This window comes from Lithobates pipiens, unplaced genomic scaffold (assembly GCF_037356315.1).
Source record: "Lithobates pipiens isolate NorthernLeopardFrog02 unplaced genomic scaffold, aLitPip1_a1.2 Scaffold_13, whole genome shotgun sequence".
Lineage (NCBI taxonomy): Eukaryota > Metazoa > Chordata > Amphibia > Anura > Ranidae > Lithobates > Lithobates pipiens.
Window position 1 is genome coordinate 404,991,229 of NW_027507718.1, and position 17,901 is coordinate 405,009,129.

General features: G+C 44.2%; 1 protein-coding gene across 10 annotated transcripts in view; it reads right to left on the minus strand.

Moving 5' to 3' along the window:
• EXOC1 (exocyst complex component 1) overlaps positions 1 to 17,901 on the minus strand; it is a 96,921-nt gene that overhangs the window by 19,648 nt on the left and 59,372 nt on the right. For all 10 annotated transcript variants that reach the window (XM_077477460.1, XM_077477458.1, XM_077477452.1 and 7 more), the window contains 2 exons: positions 16,134 to 16,297; positions 13,116 to 13,226 (listed from right to left, as the gene is read on the minus strand). In XM_077477460.1, the coding sequence (XP_077333586.1) occupies positions 13,116 to 13,226; positions 16,134 to 16,297 (275 nt within the window). The remainder of the gene's footprint in view (positions 1 to 13,115; positions 13,227 to 16,133; positions 16,298 to 17,901) is intronic.

Below are 17,901 nucleotides of genomic sequence, written 5' to 3' on the forward strand. Positions count from 1 at the left end.
CCAGCTGCTTAGCTAGCCCCAGCAAGGACTGCTCCAGTGGAGCTCAGCACAGCACATCTTCACTCGTGACCAACACCTTAGACCAGTGATGGCGAACCTTTTTGAGTCTGAGTGCCCAAACTGAAATAAATAAGTTGGTTTTGTGTTGTAAAGTGCCAACACGGCAATTCGCAAGAGAGTGGTGCTGAGCAAAAAAGAGAGGGGGTGTGTGAGAGAGATGTGGGTGTGTGTAAGAGAGATAGGGTTTGTGTGTAAGAGAGAGAGGGGTTTGTGAGAGAGAGAGAAAGGGGGCTGTGAGAGAGAGAGAGGACACATAGAAAGAGAAAGGTGACAGAGAGTGAGGGGGACAGATAGAGATGGGGGACACACACAGAGAGGGGGGACACACGGGGGGCAGAGAGAGAGGGGGGACAGAGAAATGGGGGCACAGAGAGGGAGAGGGGTGTGAGAGATATGGGGCAGAGATAAAGGGGAGGGCACAGTGAAAGAGAGAGAGAGAGGACAGAGAGAGACAAGGGTGACAGAGAGTGAGGGGGGACAGATAGAGATAGGGGACACACACAGAGAGGGAGGACACATGGGGGGCAGAGATAGAGGGGGGACACAGAGGGGGAGGAGTGTGAGAGATGCTGAGAGAGGGGGCAGAGAGAGAGAGATGGGACAGAGAGAGAGATATGGGATAGAGATAAAGGGGAGGGCACAGAGAAAGAGAGAGAGGGGACAGAGAGAGAGGGGGGACACAGAGAGAGAGGGGGGACACAGAGAGAGAGGGGGGACACAGAGAGAGAGGGGGGACACAGAGAGAGAGGGGGGACACAGAGAGAGAGGGGGGACACAGAGAGAGGGGGGGGACACAGAGAGAGGGGGGGGACAGAGAGAGAGGGGGGACACAGAGAGAGGGGGGGGACAGAGAGAGAGGGGGGGGGACAGAGAGAGAGAGAGAGGACACAGAGAGAGGGGGAGCAGAAAGAGGGGGACACGGGGGCTGAAAAAGAGGAGAGCTGAGAGAAAGGGAGACCTCTAGCTCTGTCCTTATCTGCAATCCCTGCTCTGCCTCCCTGCCCCAGTCTTTGTCTGCAGGTATTCAGTGTATAATTGTGCCCGGTACCTGTCTTCATCCCTGTTCCATCCAGCGGCTCCCTCACAGCCTGCGCCTCTCGCCTGTCCTTGTCTTCTGGGCCCACGGTCAGTCTGTTCTCCGTGCCTCACTGTTGAAGGAGGTTTGAGTAGTCCAAGCTCCGGAAGGCGCCAGGGATGCTGCGCCGCTCTTCAGCCATACAATGAAGCAGTGAAGCTCTTCTCTCCCTCCCGTGCGTGCTGTCAGGCCTGTAGCCTACCACGCGGAGAATGTGGGCCGCCCACTCACTCGTGCAGACAGTTTCCCACACCTTGCCGCTGCTTGCTTCTCTCCCTCGCGTGCTCTCAGGTCTGTAGCCTTCCACGCGGAGGCTGCGGAGCCACCCACTCACTCGTGCAGTTAATTTCCTGTACCTCGCTGCTGTTTGCTGCCATGTTCTCCCCACCGTGAACCAGGACCCTCTCGTGTGCCCACAGAGATGGCTCTGCGTGCCAGCTGTGACACGCGTGCCATAGGTTCGCCATCACTGCCTTAGACACTGGCGAAAAAAACTGAGATACTCCTAGTAGTGGGAGGGGATATATAGGGAGGCAACTTCCTGTTTAGGGTGTGCCAGTGTCCAGCACCTGAAGGTGGACTATAACCCACATAGTAATTGCTATGGCTCTGTGTCCCGTGATGTACAATTAAAGAAAGATGAATCTACCACTACCCAACCATCCATAGAAGACAGATTCCTTCTTACAAGAAATTAATCTACCCAAAATCAACTCCCCAAACTGAATGCCCCATTTACTCCACTAGAAATTTTAGATGTAATCTCAGCATTACCATCTAACAAATCACCTGGACCAGATGGACTCACTGGGGAGTACAAAAAACAATTCCGTACAGTCCTAGCACCCTTTTTATCACAAATATACAATGACGCTGCCTCCTCTTCTCTCCCAAAGGAAATGCTTAATGCGTTGAACCTACCTCACTACAAAACTTCCAACCTATTTCACTTCTCAATATAGACACAAAAATCTATGCCAAACTAATAGCAAACAGATTAGTAAACATTATGCCGTCACTAACTCATCCAGATCAATCTGGTTTCAAGAAAGGGAGACAAACATTTGATGTAACTCGTAGACTCATAAATATAATCCACAATGCTGAATCTACTTAAACGCCTTCTCTGCTATTCCTGGACACAGAGAAGGCGTTCGATAGGGTCCACTGGTCATATCTCCAAGTGACACTTCATAAATTTGTATTCCAAGGCCACATCCTCTCCATTATAATGGCTTTATACTCAACACCATCAGCCCAAGTATACACGTTTGACATGATCTCTAAGCCATTCTGAATTACTAATGGTACCTGCCAAGGAAGCCCCCTATTGCCACTTATTTTCAACCTATTAATGGATTACAGGTTTCAAAATTGGCACTGTAGAACATAAAATCAATCTGTTTGCTGAGGATGTGATGATGATTACCAATCCTGTGTCTTCTCTGGCTTCGGTACAATCTGTGTTATAGAGATTTAGTACCATTTCCTATTATAAAATTAACGAAAATAAAAGTCCTATATTCTAGATTTGGGATTAGATGCTACAACTAGCAACCTACTACGCAACTTCTATACATATCCATGGGCAGACCCTGGAATGTCTTATTTGGGAATTACACTTACCAAATCTACAAAAGGGCTATTCAGTACATTGAAGCTAAACAAATGCTTATTAGAGAAACAGCCAAACTTTCCAAATACAAGTTTTCCTGGCCCGGAAGGCTGGCAGTCTTTAAAATGCTCATATTCCCTAGATTGCTATATATATTTCGTACAATACCTATACCACTTATGAATTCCTACATCAAATCTCTTCAATCCATTGTACACAAATGCGTATGGCAGGGCAAAAAAACAAGATGTAGTCATTCAAAAACGATCAAACATAGACTATCAGGGGGAATGGGGTACATCGACTTGAGAGATTATTACTTAGCCATCATACTGTCGCAAATGAAAGACTGGGTAAATACACACCCAAACACATTAAGGGGAAACATTGAAACACACCACGGCACCGGGTAACAACCTTAAACATTGGTTGTTCAGCACCACCACCAATCTACCACATCTACACCTATATTCAAGCCTCAGTCAAAGCATGGAAAATACTACATTTCACTAAATGGTCTAAACTTCCCACCAAACATCTCCAAATACCTCTCTACACCCTGAAATTATTGTGACCTGGCCTAATTTTACCCCAGTGAATATTAGAACAGGCAACCTACACGTCTGAACTCAGGGCCAAGATATTACAGAAACTCTTTGCTCAAATTCAAACAACATACAATGCACCCATAAAAGATTATTTCAATTACTATAGAATTCAAAAATGGCTCTCAGCACACCCACACCTAGAAGGGGAAATCTATCAGAAAATGGAAATACCATTTCTCACTAATTTACTCTACACTACATGGTTTTCCATAAATCTAAATCTTTTAAAAGATTAGGAAGAGGATTTTCAACCACACTTTTCTGAACAGCAATGGCAAACTGTGATAAGTCAATGTATAAAGCTACTTGTTGCACTTCCGTTTGGGAATTGACACACAAAATAACACTGAGATGGTACTTGATACCACAGAGATTGGCCCAAATTTCAATCAAACACCTCACCCATCTGCTGGAGAAATTGTAACCAAACAGGTACCTTATTTCATAGCTTATGGTCATGCCCAGCCTTAACAAGTCTATGGAAAGAGGTAGAAAATATAATTTAAGATATACAGTATGTCACTTCCCTATCAACTTTACTCCGCAATTGGCTATCCTGAATATGAACGCAGATTCACTACCACTAACTTTTAGACTAGTGATCACAAACAAACATACGCCTAGCAACCAGATTACTCCTAGCTAGGTGCTGGAGAACACTACCACAACTTTGTCAGAAATAGTTACCTTAGTTCAATCACATTACACGTATGAATCTATAATATCGTGTGGAAAACCCTCATGCTCTAAACTTCATAATCTATGGCTTCCCTGGGAACAATGATATGCTAAAAAACTTGAACAACCATTTGACAACACTACTGTACATTTGGTTCAAATTGCTACAACTGCATTTATTGTGCTGCTTTCTCCAGAGCTTCAAAGGTTGCCACTGGAGTCCTCTTCCACTCCTTCATGACGACATCACAGAGATGGTGGACATTAGAGACCATGCGTTCCTCCACCTTCCCTTTGAGGATGCCCCACAGATACTCAATAGGGTTTAGGTCTGGAGACATGCTTGGCGAGTCCATCACCTTTACCCTCAGCTTTGTTAGCTAGGCAGTGGTCATCTTGGAGGGGTGTTTGGAGTTGTTATGTTGGAATACTGTTCTGCAGCCCAGTCTCTGAAGGTAGGGGAACATGATCTGTTTCAGTATGTCACAGTACATGTTGGCATTCCATGGTTCCCTTAATGAACTGTAGCTCCCCAGTGGCGGCAATACTCATGCAGCCCTAGACCATGACACTCCCACCACCATGCTTGACTGTAGGCAAGACACACTTGTCTTTGTACCCTTCACCTGGTTGCCACCACACACGCTTGACACCATCTGACCCAAATGAGTTTACCTTGGTCTCATCAGACCACAGGACTTGGTTCCAGTAATCCATGTCCTTAGTCTGCTTGTCTTCAGCAAACAGTTTGCAGGCTTTCTTGTGCAATATCTTTAGAAGAGGCTTCCTTCTGGGATGACAGTCATGCAGACTAATTTGATGCAACGTGCGGTGTATGGTCCGAGTACTGACAGACTGACCTCCCACCCCTTCAACCTCTGCGGCAATGCTGGCAGCACTCATGGGTCTATTTCGAAAAGGCAACCTCTGGATATGACACTGAGCACGTGCACTCAAAGGTCTGTTCTGAGTGGAATCTGTCAAGTTAACCACTTTCAGACCGGACCATTTTGCTGGTAAATGACCAGAGGTCTTTTTACACTTTGGCACTGCGCTGCTTTAACTGGTAATTGCGCGGTCATGCAATGTTGTACCCAAACAAAATTTGCGTCCTTTTCTTCCCACAAATAGAGCTTTCTTTTGATGGTATTTGATTGCCTCTGCGATTTTTATTTTTTGTGATATAAACGTAAAAAGACCGCAAATTTTGAAAAAAAATGATATTTTCTACTTTTTGTTATTAGAAAAATCCAATAAACTCAATTTTAGTCATACATTTAGGCCAAAATGTATTCAGCCACATGTCTTTGGTAAAAAAAAGTCAATAATTGTATATTTATTGGTTTGCGCAAAAGTTGTCACATCTACAAACTAAGGTACGTTTTCTGGAATTTACGCAGCTTTTAGTTTACGACTGCCTATCTCATTTCTTGAGGTGCTAAAATGGCAGGGCAGTACAAAACCCCCCCAAATGACCCCATTTTGGAAAGTAGACCCCCTAAGGAAATTGATAAGAGGCATGTTGAGCCCATTGAATATTTTATTTTTTTGCCTCAAGCGATTGAATAATGACAAAAAAAAAAATTTTTTTTTTTTTTACACAAAGTTGTCACTAAATGATATATTGCTCACACATGCTATGGGCGTATGTGAAATGACACCCCAAAATAAATTCTGCTGCTTCTCCTGAGTATGGGGATACCACATATGTGGGACTTTTTGGGAGCCTAGCCGCGTACGGGGCCCCGAAAACCAAGCACCGCCTTCAGGCTTTCTAAGGGCGTAAATTTTTGAGTTCACTTCTCACTACCTATTACAGTTTTGAAGGCCATAAAATGCCAAGATGGCACAAAACCCCCACAAATGACCCCATTTTAGAAAGTAGACACCCCAAGCTATTTGCTGAGAGGCATGTTGAGTTCATGGAATATTTTATATTTTGCCACAAGTTGCGGGAAAATTACAAACTTTTTTTTTTTTTTTTTTTTTTTTTTTTTAACAAAGTTGTCACTAAATGATATATTGCTCATGCATGCCATGGGCATATGTGAAATGACACCCCAAAATAAATTCTGCTGCTTCTCCTGAGTACGGGGATACCACATATGTGGGACTTTTTGGGAGCCTAGCCGCGTACGGGGCCCCGAAAACCAAGCACCGCCTTCAGGCTTTCTAAGGGCGTAAATTTTTGAGTTCACTTCTCACTACCTATTACAGTTTTGAAGGCCATAAAATGCCAAGATGGCACAAAACCCCCACAAATGACCCCATTTTAGAAAGTAGACACCCCAAGCTATTTGCTGAGAGGCATGTTGAGTCCATGGAATATTTTATATTTTGCCACAAGTTGCGGGAAAATTACAAACTTTTTTTTTTTTTTTTTTTTTTCACAAAGTTGTCACTAAATGATATATTGCTCACGCATGCCATGGGCATATGTGAAATGACACCCCAAAATAAATTCTGCTGCTTCTCCTGAGTACGGGGATACCACATATGTGGGACTTTTTGGGAGCCTAGCCGCGTACGGGGCCCCGAAAACCAAGCACCGCCTTCAGGCTTTCTAAGGGCGTTACAGTTTTGAAGGCCATAAAATGCCAAGATGGCACAAACCCCCCCCCCCAAATGACCCCATTTTGGAAAGTAGACACCCCTAAATTTAGGGGTACACTAGTGAGACTAGGTAATAAATGGCGGGTGCCCTGAAACTATAAAAAAATAACTAACCAACCAGCGTCACCTGTAACAGTTATATGGTGATCACTGGTGAAAGGGTTAACTAGGGGGCAATTAGGGGGCTTTATGCGGTAGTATATGGGGGTCCCTGGCGCTATAAAAAGCTGCAGCGAACCTAAATACCTACCTGCCTAACTAGCGTCACCTGTGACACTAATACAGCGATCAGAAAAACGATCGCTTATTAGGCTGGGTTCACACTGGAGCGATGCGGGAACGCCACGAATGCGCGGCGGGTTCCCGCATCGCATGCCTCCCGGCGGCAGTTCACACTGCCCTATGCGAACTGCTGGGAGTGTCAGTGAAATGTTACTGACACCCCCAGATTAGTTCGCATATCGCAGTGCGATCTGCAAACTCGGATCGCATGGTGTGAACACCCATGCGATCCGATTCTGCTGCGGGCCAAAAAAAGGGTCCCGTGCGAATTTGCGGCGGGTGCGGCGAATGGCTGAACTCGAATCGCACAGAGATCGGATGTGATTTGCACTGCAGTGCAGTGCGAATCACATCCGTTCTCATAAACCGCTGCAATGTGAACCCAGCCTTAGTGACACTGGCGACGGGGGGTGATCACGGGGTTAAACCTTTATTGGGGGGGTTAGGGGGGTACCTTAGAACTAAAGGGGGCTAACCCTAACTGCCCTAACAGTTATTAGTCACAAATGACACCCGCCGGGTGATCAGGGGGTTAAACCTTTATTAGGTAATAAATGGCGGGTGCCCTGAAACTATAAAAAAATAACTAACCAACCAGCGTCACCTGTAACAGTTATATGGTGATCACTGGTGAAAGGGTTAACTAGGGGGCAATCAGGGGGCTTTATGCGGTAGTATATGGGGGTCCCTGGCGCTATAAAAAGCTGCGGCGAACCTAAATACCTACCTGCCTAACTAGCGTCACCTGTGACACTAATACGGCGATCAGAAAAATGATCGCTTATTAGGCTGGGTTCACACTGGAGCGATGCGGAAACGCCGCGAATCCGCGGCGGGTTCCCGCATCGCATGCCTCCCGGCGGCAGTTCACACTGCCCTATGCGAACTGCTGGGAGTGTCAGTGAAATGTTACTGACACCCCCAGATCAGTTCGCATATCGCAGTGCGATCTGCAAACTCGGATCGCATGGTGTGAACACCCATGCGATCCGATTCTGCTGCGGGCCAAAAAAAGGGTCCCGTGCGAATTTGCGGCGGGTGCGGCGGGTGTGGCGAATGGCTGAACTCGAATCGCACAAAGATCGGATGCGATTTGCACTGCAGTGCGGTGCGAATCACATTCGTTCTCATAAACCGCTGCAATGTGAACCCAGCCTTAGTGACACTGGCGACGGGGGGTGATCACGGGGTTAAACCTTTATTGGGGGGGTTAGGGGGGTACATTAGAACTAAAGGGGGCTAACTCTAACTGCCCTAACAGTTATTACAGTCACAAATGACACCAATGCAAAAAAAAAAAAAAAAAATGACATTGGTGTCACTGTGACTGGGGGGCAGGGGTAATTGGGGGGGTGATCGGGGGGTAAAGGGGGGGTGTGAGTGTGCCTGGCATGTTCTACTGTGTGCGTAGAGTGTTGGTGCAACTCACCGATCCGCTCTCCTCCGTGTCGGAACGAAAAATACCGACACGGAGGAGAGAATACATCACTTCCTCTCCTGTGTTTACATTACAGGAGAGGAAGTGATGTCACCGGGGATTTCTATTCGTCGGGAGCGATCGCGAGGGGGTGGCCATGAATGAATGGCCGCCCCCTCGTCCCGGATCGCTCCCGGACGAAAATCGACCGCCGCAGGCACCGGGCGGGGGCCCAATCGGGCCCCCGACCCGCGGGAGGCAAGGGACGTACATGTATGTCCTTATGCCTGCCCGTGCCATTCTACTGACGTACATCGGCGTGCGGCGGTCGGCAACTGGTTAAACTGCTGTATGGTCTTGGCCACCGTTCTGCAGCTCAGGGTCTTGGCAATAATCTTGTAGCCTGGGCCATCTTTATGCAGAGAAACAATTGTTTTTTTCAGATCCTCAGAGAGTTCTTTGCCATGAGGTGCCATGTTGAACTTCCAGTGACCAGTATAAGAGAGTGAGAGTGATAAAACCAAATTTAACACACCTGCTCCCCATTCACACCCGAGACCTTGTAACACTAATGAGTCACATGAGACCGGGGAGGAAAATGGCTGTCAGGTCACCTGAGACCAGGTGACAGATGCACTCCGTAGGAGTCGGAAGTGCACCGCTAGGTAGTGGACCTTAGGACTGACTGCTGCGGATTGTACCCAGGGAGATTCAGGACACAGGTCTACTGGATCACTAACACAGATCCCAGTAGGAGCTAGAGCATAGATTCCCCAGGGTACGGAGTCTAAGAGCCAGCAGGTGTTTACCAGAGCCTCCAGTGGTGAGGATGGACTTCGCTGCAGTCTGGCCCCTAGGGTCACACAGCTCACACTCACAGTAGACTACAGGAGAAGGAAGCAGCAGGCTGGAACAACAAGAATAGTAAGGGGATAAGGCAGAGGCCAGGGCAACTAGCAGACAGGAACAACAGAGTACACACCAAAGGTTCAGGGTCACAGGCAGACAGGGATGGTCAGCAACATGCCAAAAAGGTCAAGGTCACAAGCAGACAGGAATCGTAGAGAACATGCCAAGGTCGGTAACAGAGACAAACATAGAGCACACGGCAAGCAGGAAACAGGAAGCCAAACACACAATGGATACACAATGGTTGATCAGCACCGCTGCCTTGCGGTGCACAGGTTAATATAGGGTTCCCTGATAGGGCCTGGGGTGGAGCCATGCTTAGAGGAGAGGTTAGCAAACAGAGGAAGATTACTGCATAACCATGACAGTGGCTAATTGGGCCCAATTTGGACATTTTCACTTCAGGGTGTAGCGACTTTTGTTGCCAGCAGTTTAGACATTTATGGCTATGTGTTGTGTTATTTTGACGGGACAGGAAATTTACACTATTATACAAACTGTACACTCGCTACTGTACATAGTAGCAAAGTGTCATTTCTTCAGTGTTGTCACATGAAAAGATAATAAAATATTTACATAAATGTGGAAGGGTGTACTCACTTTTGTGAGATACTGTATGCTATTGTTTAAATAATAAATTGCTTCCTTCCTGATCAGACTGATAAGCTGAAGGTGCTCAAGCTTCCACATTCAGCCATTAGCCTTATAAATTACAATATAAATGTCAGCCAGACTTTTACAAAACCACAACAGATGAGTGAAATTAATAATTCAGAACGTCATAATTTAGATTTACTAATCAGTCCTCTGTGTTCCTTTAGAAATATTGGGTAGCAATTTTGTGGTTCACTCATCAGTTCATCTTCACATAAAAGCTTTCTGTTATTTTCGTAGATGCTTTTAATAGACAGACAATAAGTAACCATATTTTGGTTTAGACCAGAAGTCATTTGCGTCTGTTTTTAGTGGTGTGTTATTACAGTAAATCCTAGTCCAAAAACAAGATATCATACCTAGATATATAGAAAAAAGCATGTTCGTTTTGATGGCACAATAGTTCTAGGAGATAAACTTTCAGCAATAGACAAAAACAAGTAAAAAAGCAGCCCTATTATGAGGGCTCAAGTGATCTAACCCTACCCATACCCGAGTCCCAATATTTAAGGGTCAGTTTATATTTCAGTTCTAGTTGAAGCCCAGTTGGCTTCAGTGGCGGCTGGTGCTCAAAACTTTTGGGGGGGGGGGGGGGGGGGCGTAAACCAACTGAAAAATTCAGAAAAATACTGAAACAAAAACATCAATTGCAGCCACTGTGCCCATCATATGCAGCCAACTGTACCCATCATATGCAACCAACTGTGCCCAGCAAAAGCAGCCACCTGTGCCCATCATATGCAGCCAACTGTACTCTATCAATTGAAGCCTTTGTTCCCATAATATGCAGCTACTGTGCCCGCCTACTGTGCCTGGCACTTACTCCATCGTGGTGGTGGGTCAGGCAGCGGGACAGGTAGCACGGTGATGGCTCCCTGTCCTCCATGCATCCTCACTGTGTGTCTTCTTCCTGCTTTGCTAGGCGGCCAACTAGATTGCCTCTACCTTCAGCTAATCAGGTGCCTGGCATTACATCCGGGCCTCCTGATTGGCTGAGATGCAGTTCTGTGTTAGCAAAGCAAATATTAATTTGTTTTTCCAACACACCTGGGTGCACTGCGAGCGCAATGCTTTGCGCTCACAGTGCACCTTTTTTATGGCTATTAGAGTCTATGGCTCTAATCAGGTGCTTCAAAAACAATACATGAATCTATCCATAGTACACAGAGGGGGGTGGTTGGAGAGAGGGGGCGGCGCCCGAGTGCCCCTAACGGACGCACCACCACTGTAATCATCAGTTTTTATGTTTTACGTCTCCAGTGATGAGAGCAGTTCCAACCCTCCTGCTGCATTTTACAGGGAGAATTGTGGGGGCCTCTAGCAATGGCCACAGCAGGTGTGCAGACCTGGAGCATCACCCCTGATGCAGAAACTTGTATTGCTCCAAGCAAGAGAACATATAGTATGACTGTATCTCTTTGCAACTGACAAACTTTTCACCATATCCTGTGTGTCAAAAGTATAAATGGAGGATTTTATAAGCAGATTTCAGCCTTTCAGGGTGCTACAATACCCAGCCTGCCCCATTATCTATCCAAAATAGGACTGTCTTGAAAACTATTTAAGTCTTAAAAAGTAAGCAGCAACATTCCTAAATATCCAGTGTTCATATCAAGGCAACACCACAAAGATTATTCATGGTTTCAATGAGTGGTCTTCATCAGTAACAGGTTACATAAACACCAGCTCAAAGAACATTCTTTAGGGCCAATTCATAAGAGACCCTGTCGCCGACTTAAAAAAAATGCAGGTAAAACACAAAAAATCAAGTGCTTGTTTTTTCTTCAAATATGTATTTAGTTACCGTATTTATCGGCGTATAACACACACTTTTTCCCCCCTAAAATCAGGGGGAAATTGGGGGTGCGTGTTATGCGCCGATTCCCCACTGTTGCTAGGGCTTTCTGCCACTATCTGCGGCTTCTGTGTATTTTTCGGCCGCACTCGCCCATTCATGGCTATCTTCGGCCGTTCTCGGCTATCTTCGGCCGCACTGGGCTGTTCTCGGCGGCTTTCGGAAAGCCTCCGAGAACGCCCGTGTGTGCCCAAAAATAGCCGAGAACGGCCGAAAATACCCGAAAGCCGCTGAGAACGACCAAGTACTACCGGTGCCATTTTTAAACGGCAAATGACTGACAAGGCTGCAAATGCAAGGCTGCATACGATTGACAAGGCTGCAAATGACTGACAAGGCTGCATATGCAAGGCTGCATATGACTGACAAGGCTGCATACGCAAGGCTGCATACGACTGACAAGGCTGCATACGCAAGGCTGCATACGACTGACAAGGCTGCAAATGACTGACAAGGCTGCAATGGAAGGCTGCAAATGACTGATAAGGCTGCAATGCAAAGCTGCAAATGACACTGACAAGACTGCATTGATGGGCATTTAAATGTTTTTTTTCTTAAACTTCCTTCCTAAAACTTTTTTCTTTTAAATTCCCTCCTAAACTTGGAGTGCATGTTATACACCGATAAATACAGTATTCACTTGCAATGTTTCTATTAAACATGATAGATATTTGACCACCACAGGAGAGTCGATTCCCTAGCACAGTGATGGCGAACCTTGGCACTCCAGATGTTTTGGAACTACATTTCCCATGATGCTCATGTACTCTGCAGTGTAGTTGAGCATTATGGGACATGTAGTTCCAAAACATCTGGGGTGCCAAGGTTCGCCATTACTGCCCTAACACAACTCCCTACCTACATGCACACGATAACACTTATCTTCTAGGAGTGTCTAGTTAATCTCTGTGCAGGCCCAGCATCTCTGCCCCTTCCCTAACAACCATACAACCTTTTATGTAGCCTCCTGGGAAGGAGTAAAGCGAATACTATAGTGTCAAGTGATCGTTCTAAATGTGCTGGGGCTGCTGACATTACATTCAAGATGAAGGTGCCCAGCATCAGTCTCAAGGCTTACGAATGTCCACACTGAGAAGACTTTTACAGGTATGTATCATGCATAAAATATATTATACATATAATCATTACACATATAATCTTGCCATTGACCCTCAATTAGCTGTTATTTAACATCTGGCTTCAATAGGGAATATCATTTTTTGCTTCCTCCTCATTTTTTTTCCCTCTTGCACTCTGTAGCTTTTTATTTCCTGGCTTGAAAACAAACTAGACAGAAATGGTAATAAAACTAACACAACTAACATTAATAAATAAATAGTGATCCTTACCATGGATGTCCGAGACATGCTCTGATGCTGAGATAGATTAAAGAATTTACTGATGAAGTCTTGTTCTGCCAGACAAAGCGGCTCCAGTTCACTTAAGACCTGTTCAAATATCTGAAAAAATACAGGATAGATTGACTGTGTAGACCTTATTAAGCACATTGAGCATTTGAAACTATGAAAGACAATAACCCAAAACACAAAATGTAATAATTAAAAAACACAAAAGGCAGAAATACCCATACACAGTTTAATAGTGGCCATATACATATAGTCAGTTAAAGGCTGCTACTGCCAAAGTGATAATTTTTCCATGACCAAAATATGCACAATGACCTGTCTGCCCAGGAATTAGCACTGCTTCTGAAAGTCAGGCAATGGCAGCTGCTTATTTCTGGGCAGCCGTTTATAAACTGCGCTGCAGAAAACAGGCATGTGCATCCAGTGTGCCCAAATAATGCCTATGATCAGTCATTATTCCAGGCAAAATGCACAAAGTCAGAGTGGCTCTGTGCCTTGTGATCACTGTGATTGCCAATCACAGCAATCACAAATGCAAACAATGCTAGTGTTTGCATTAGAAAGTCCTCACCCATATCCCCCCTCCCCCACCGATCAGTTATTAAATACAACCAAATAGCTCTACTGGTCTCAAAAATGTATACAAAACTAATTTCTGTACAGTGTTGCATGACGAGTAATTTTCAGTAAAACTATCAGAGCACTGAAAACTGAAAAATGGCCTGGTAACAAAGGAGTATGCATGATAAGCCAAACTCAGGAGATAGCAATGGCCAAAATCCACAGTGCACTAGGACAATCTCACCGACTGTTGTCAGTCTTTGACTCCTTTATCAGGCATAGAGTATTTCTGGATCTGGTGATAAAAACAGCTCCCTCCTTGTCTTTTTCAATAACTCAGAACACATAACTTTCACCATTCCTAGAATCTATGATGCTATTCACATCCTGCACTACTAATGAAAGTATCATGGAAGCCTTTTTGCATTTATGCACTAGGCTTTATTAAACTCAAACTCATCATGACCATGACAGTCTTCTTTATTATCTTAATTCTTTTGACCTTAGCTTCATCATTGCAACAATGAGAATTTTTACATTTCCCAATTCATGAGGAAGGAATTGGGCAGACCCCATCTACATTTTCTAAACATAAAACCCTGGAACTGAATGGTTATCACAGAGTGGTACATAATGTACAAGGATAAAGAGATCCCATGCCTAACAACTCCATATAATGAAATTCTCAAAAAGTAAATTACCCTCTATGAGAAAAACTTTAAATTGTATTAATCCGCAAAACCAATAAGGAACTCTAATGCCGGGAATACCCGATCAGACTTTCCGTCAGACTTGATCCGGCGGACCGGAATCCGTCAGACAATTCAATCGCGTGTGAGCTCCAGCTGACTTTTTTCCCCAAAAGTCAGACGGAACTAGAAATAAAACATGTTTCAAATCTATCCAACTGACTAAAAATCGGGAAAACAGTTCGTCTGTGTGCTAGTCTGACAGACCAAATACGACCCAAGAGCAGCTGTTGGCTACTGGCTATTGAACTTCCTTGTTTAGTCCTGTTTATGTCATGACATTCAAAACGAAAACGGACTTAGTGCAGTCGTGCGTGGCCAAGTCCGTTTCGTTCAGAAAGTCCGTTGGACCGCCTCCAAAAGTCTGTTGGACCTAGTCCCTCAAAAAAATCGGGTCGTGTGTACGCGGCATTATACTGTGTATCTGAATCCTTGCTTAGATGTGGTGACTGCATTCTTTTGTTTTTCAGGTTTTTTTTTCTTTTTGCACCTGGTAATTTGCAAATGGCACACACTTTCTGTCTCTCCTATGGCTACACACAATTCTTCATTGTATTTATGGGGGAAGCCTTTGTTAATCCCAATTACATGGGGAGCAATGAGACTAGTAGTTTAAAAAAAGAAAAGTGAAGATGGTTTTTCAACAAGGTGAAATTTTAAAATTAATAATCCATGGTAGCGCACCAATATTCAAATCAAATCTCACAGAAACAAACAGTGAGTAAAATAACAAAGTCCATAAAAATTTAAGACTAAAAGTCCAAAATTGTGAAAAAGTCTTGTATCACTCTGAAAACATCTACTCTGAATCTACTACTGAAGATTCAGGAAGTGTGAGCGGCCGCTCTGATCCATGAGGGACGGTGAGATCGCAGCACTGTGACGCCTGACACCGATTTTAATTATGACTTTGTTCTTTTGAGTGTTGATGTAATTGCATTACTTTTAAATAAAGCGGGTACCTTAAAGTTTTTCCACTATTGGAGGCGTTGTCTTTATTTTCCTCTACATGTGGATATCTTCATGACATCTGGATGGTGATTGGAGTTTTCTGATATTTTTATATCAGCATAGGCGCTATTTGGCAGTCATGAGAATGAATGGCAATACCATTTGGTGAGTTTTAGTCTTAAGGAGGTAGAACCCGCATAAAACACTGTGGTGGTGGATATGCAGTATATGTCTTCAGAGTGATGCACCACTTTTTCACAATTTTGAACTTTTATTCTTCAATTTGCATGGACTTTGTTTTTTTACTCACTGTTTCTTTCTGTGAGATTTGATTTGAATATTGGTGCGCTACTGTGGTTTAATTTTAATATTTCACCTTGTTTTTTATGATTTTAATTTTATTAAGTGATAGCATAGGATGGTAGTGAGTATTTATGATATTTTATGAGCACAGTGCACATATTTATATGAAGATGGTTTTTATGGTCTTTTCATCTCACAGGGAGTGACAAGAACACTGAATTTCTGACACGATCAACTGTTTTTTTTCTGTACTTAATTGAAAATGTTCTTAACCCGAAAAAAAGAGAACTGCGATATAATACATTTTTTACATGTTTCTGGGTACAGATGCACTTTTAGACATAATTCAGACAGGTTTGTTTTAGTCACTTTAAAAAAAAAAACTACTAAGACAAAATAGCACTGAAAACAGTCTGAGAGAGTAACCTGAAAATACCTTGTCAAACTTGGTGCGGTCAGCAACATCCAAATCAGAGGCAGACATGTTGCCCATATCCAGCAATGAGGATGATTGAGACCTGCGACTTCCTGAGCTCTGGACCGACAGCTTATTCAGACTTGATGTGGAGCCCGTCAGTTTTCCAGAGCTCCCATGAAGACCTAGATTCCAGAAATACACATTGTATAATTTGGGACTAGAAATCATGATCATCTATAACGCTGACTATACTGACATACCAACCAACCTCCACTGTCTTGGCTTCCCTAAATATAATTAAAGCACTGGTGGTTCAGTAAGTGATTTTTTTTGTTTTGTTTTTATAAACCTGCCCTGGAAAGACTTCACTATTACTCTAATATTATTGCTATTATTATTATTAGAGAACAACTCAGGGAGAACCTGTCAAATCCTAACTTACCTGTAGAGAACACAGCTCCCTATAGTGCTGCATACTCTATGCTTTGTTGTGCCTCCCTTCGGCCCCGAATAATAGGTCACCATGATGCCAACTCTCACAGATCTGGGCATCACAAAGCCAGTATAGTGAAGAATGCAGGAAATGATGGCTGATCTGTAAGATCAAACCTTGAGCGAATTGAGAAGATCTTTTTTCAGTTAAAAAAAATGTGCAACTAAAACATAATACCACATAAGTTATTATGCTTTGTTAAATGGACCCTTATAAAAGTTGTTTGTTTTCATACCCCAAATGTTGCATGCTATTTTGTAGTTGTTTTTATGCAGGCTAAAGGGCTTGAAACTGCTCCGTGATACCTGTGGCGGTATCTACAGCTTGGGTCTTTATGTAAAATGTGGGCCACTATCCTCACACTACCTAAACCAGCAATACAGGGCCTGTGGGTGCAGTTATTTCTTTACCATCAACAGCTCCTTTTTTCACAATCTTTAAAGCCCAAATCAAGGCAAAACAAGTACCCTAGCAGGGGGGACCTGCACTGCAAGGGTTAAATCCTGTTAGATCTAGGGGTGCATAGATAAAAAAGGTATAATACTTGCTCTATTCCTTGTTTGAGTAGGTTCCCTCCATCATTGCGACCATCCCATGGAGCCACCTCTCTAAGTGGCTCTTGGTCGCCATTGCACACCTACCTCCTCTATGGACAATGCAAGAATAATGCCCTGTACACATGGTCGGACTTTCCGATGGAAAATGTGCGATCAGATCTGGTTGTCTGAAAATCCGATCGTGCGTGGGCTAGATCCGACTTTTTCCGCCGGAATTTCCGACACACAATGTTTGAGAGCAGGATCTAAAATTTTCCAACAACAAAATCCGATCGTTTAAATTCAGATCGGGTGTAGACAATTCTGATGGACAAAGTGCCACACATGCTCAGAATAAATTACGAGACGAAAGCTATTGGCTACTGCCCTCTTTATAGTCCTATCGTATAGTCCTTATGTCGTAAGTGTTCTACGTCTCTGCGTTCTGAACGATCTGATTTTCCAACAACTTTGTGCGACCGTGTGTATGCAAGTAAAGTTTGGGCCAAAATCCATTGGAAAAAAAATGACGGATTTTGTGGTCGTTATGTCCAACCGTGTGTACAGGGCATAACAGTGCTACAGGAGAGAAGTAGAGGAGAGCACCAGAACCAGCTGGAGCAAAGTCATGGTAACTAAAACAGCCTGTTTCTCTGCCCCTAGACATAATGAGTATTCAACCACTGCAGTGCAGGGGAGCACAGCAACAGTAGATTTGGTCTAACTCCTGGAGTTGGGCTTTAATGACTTCCTAAAA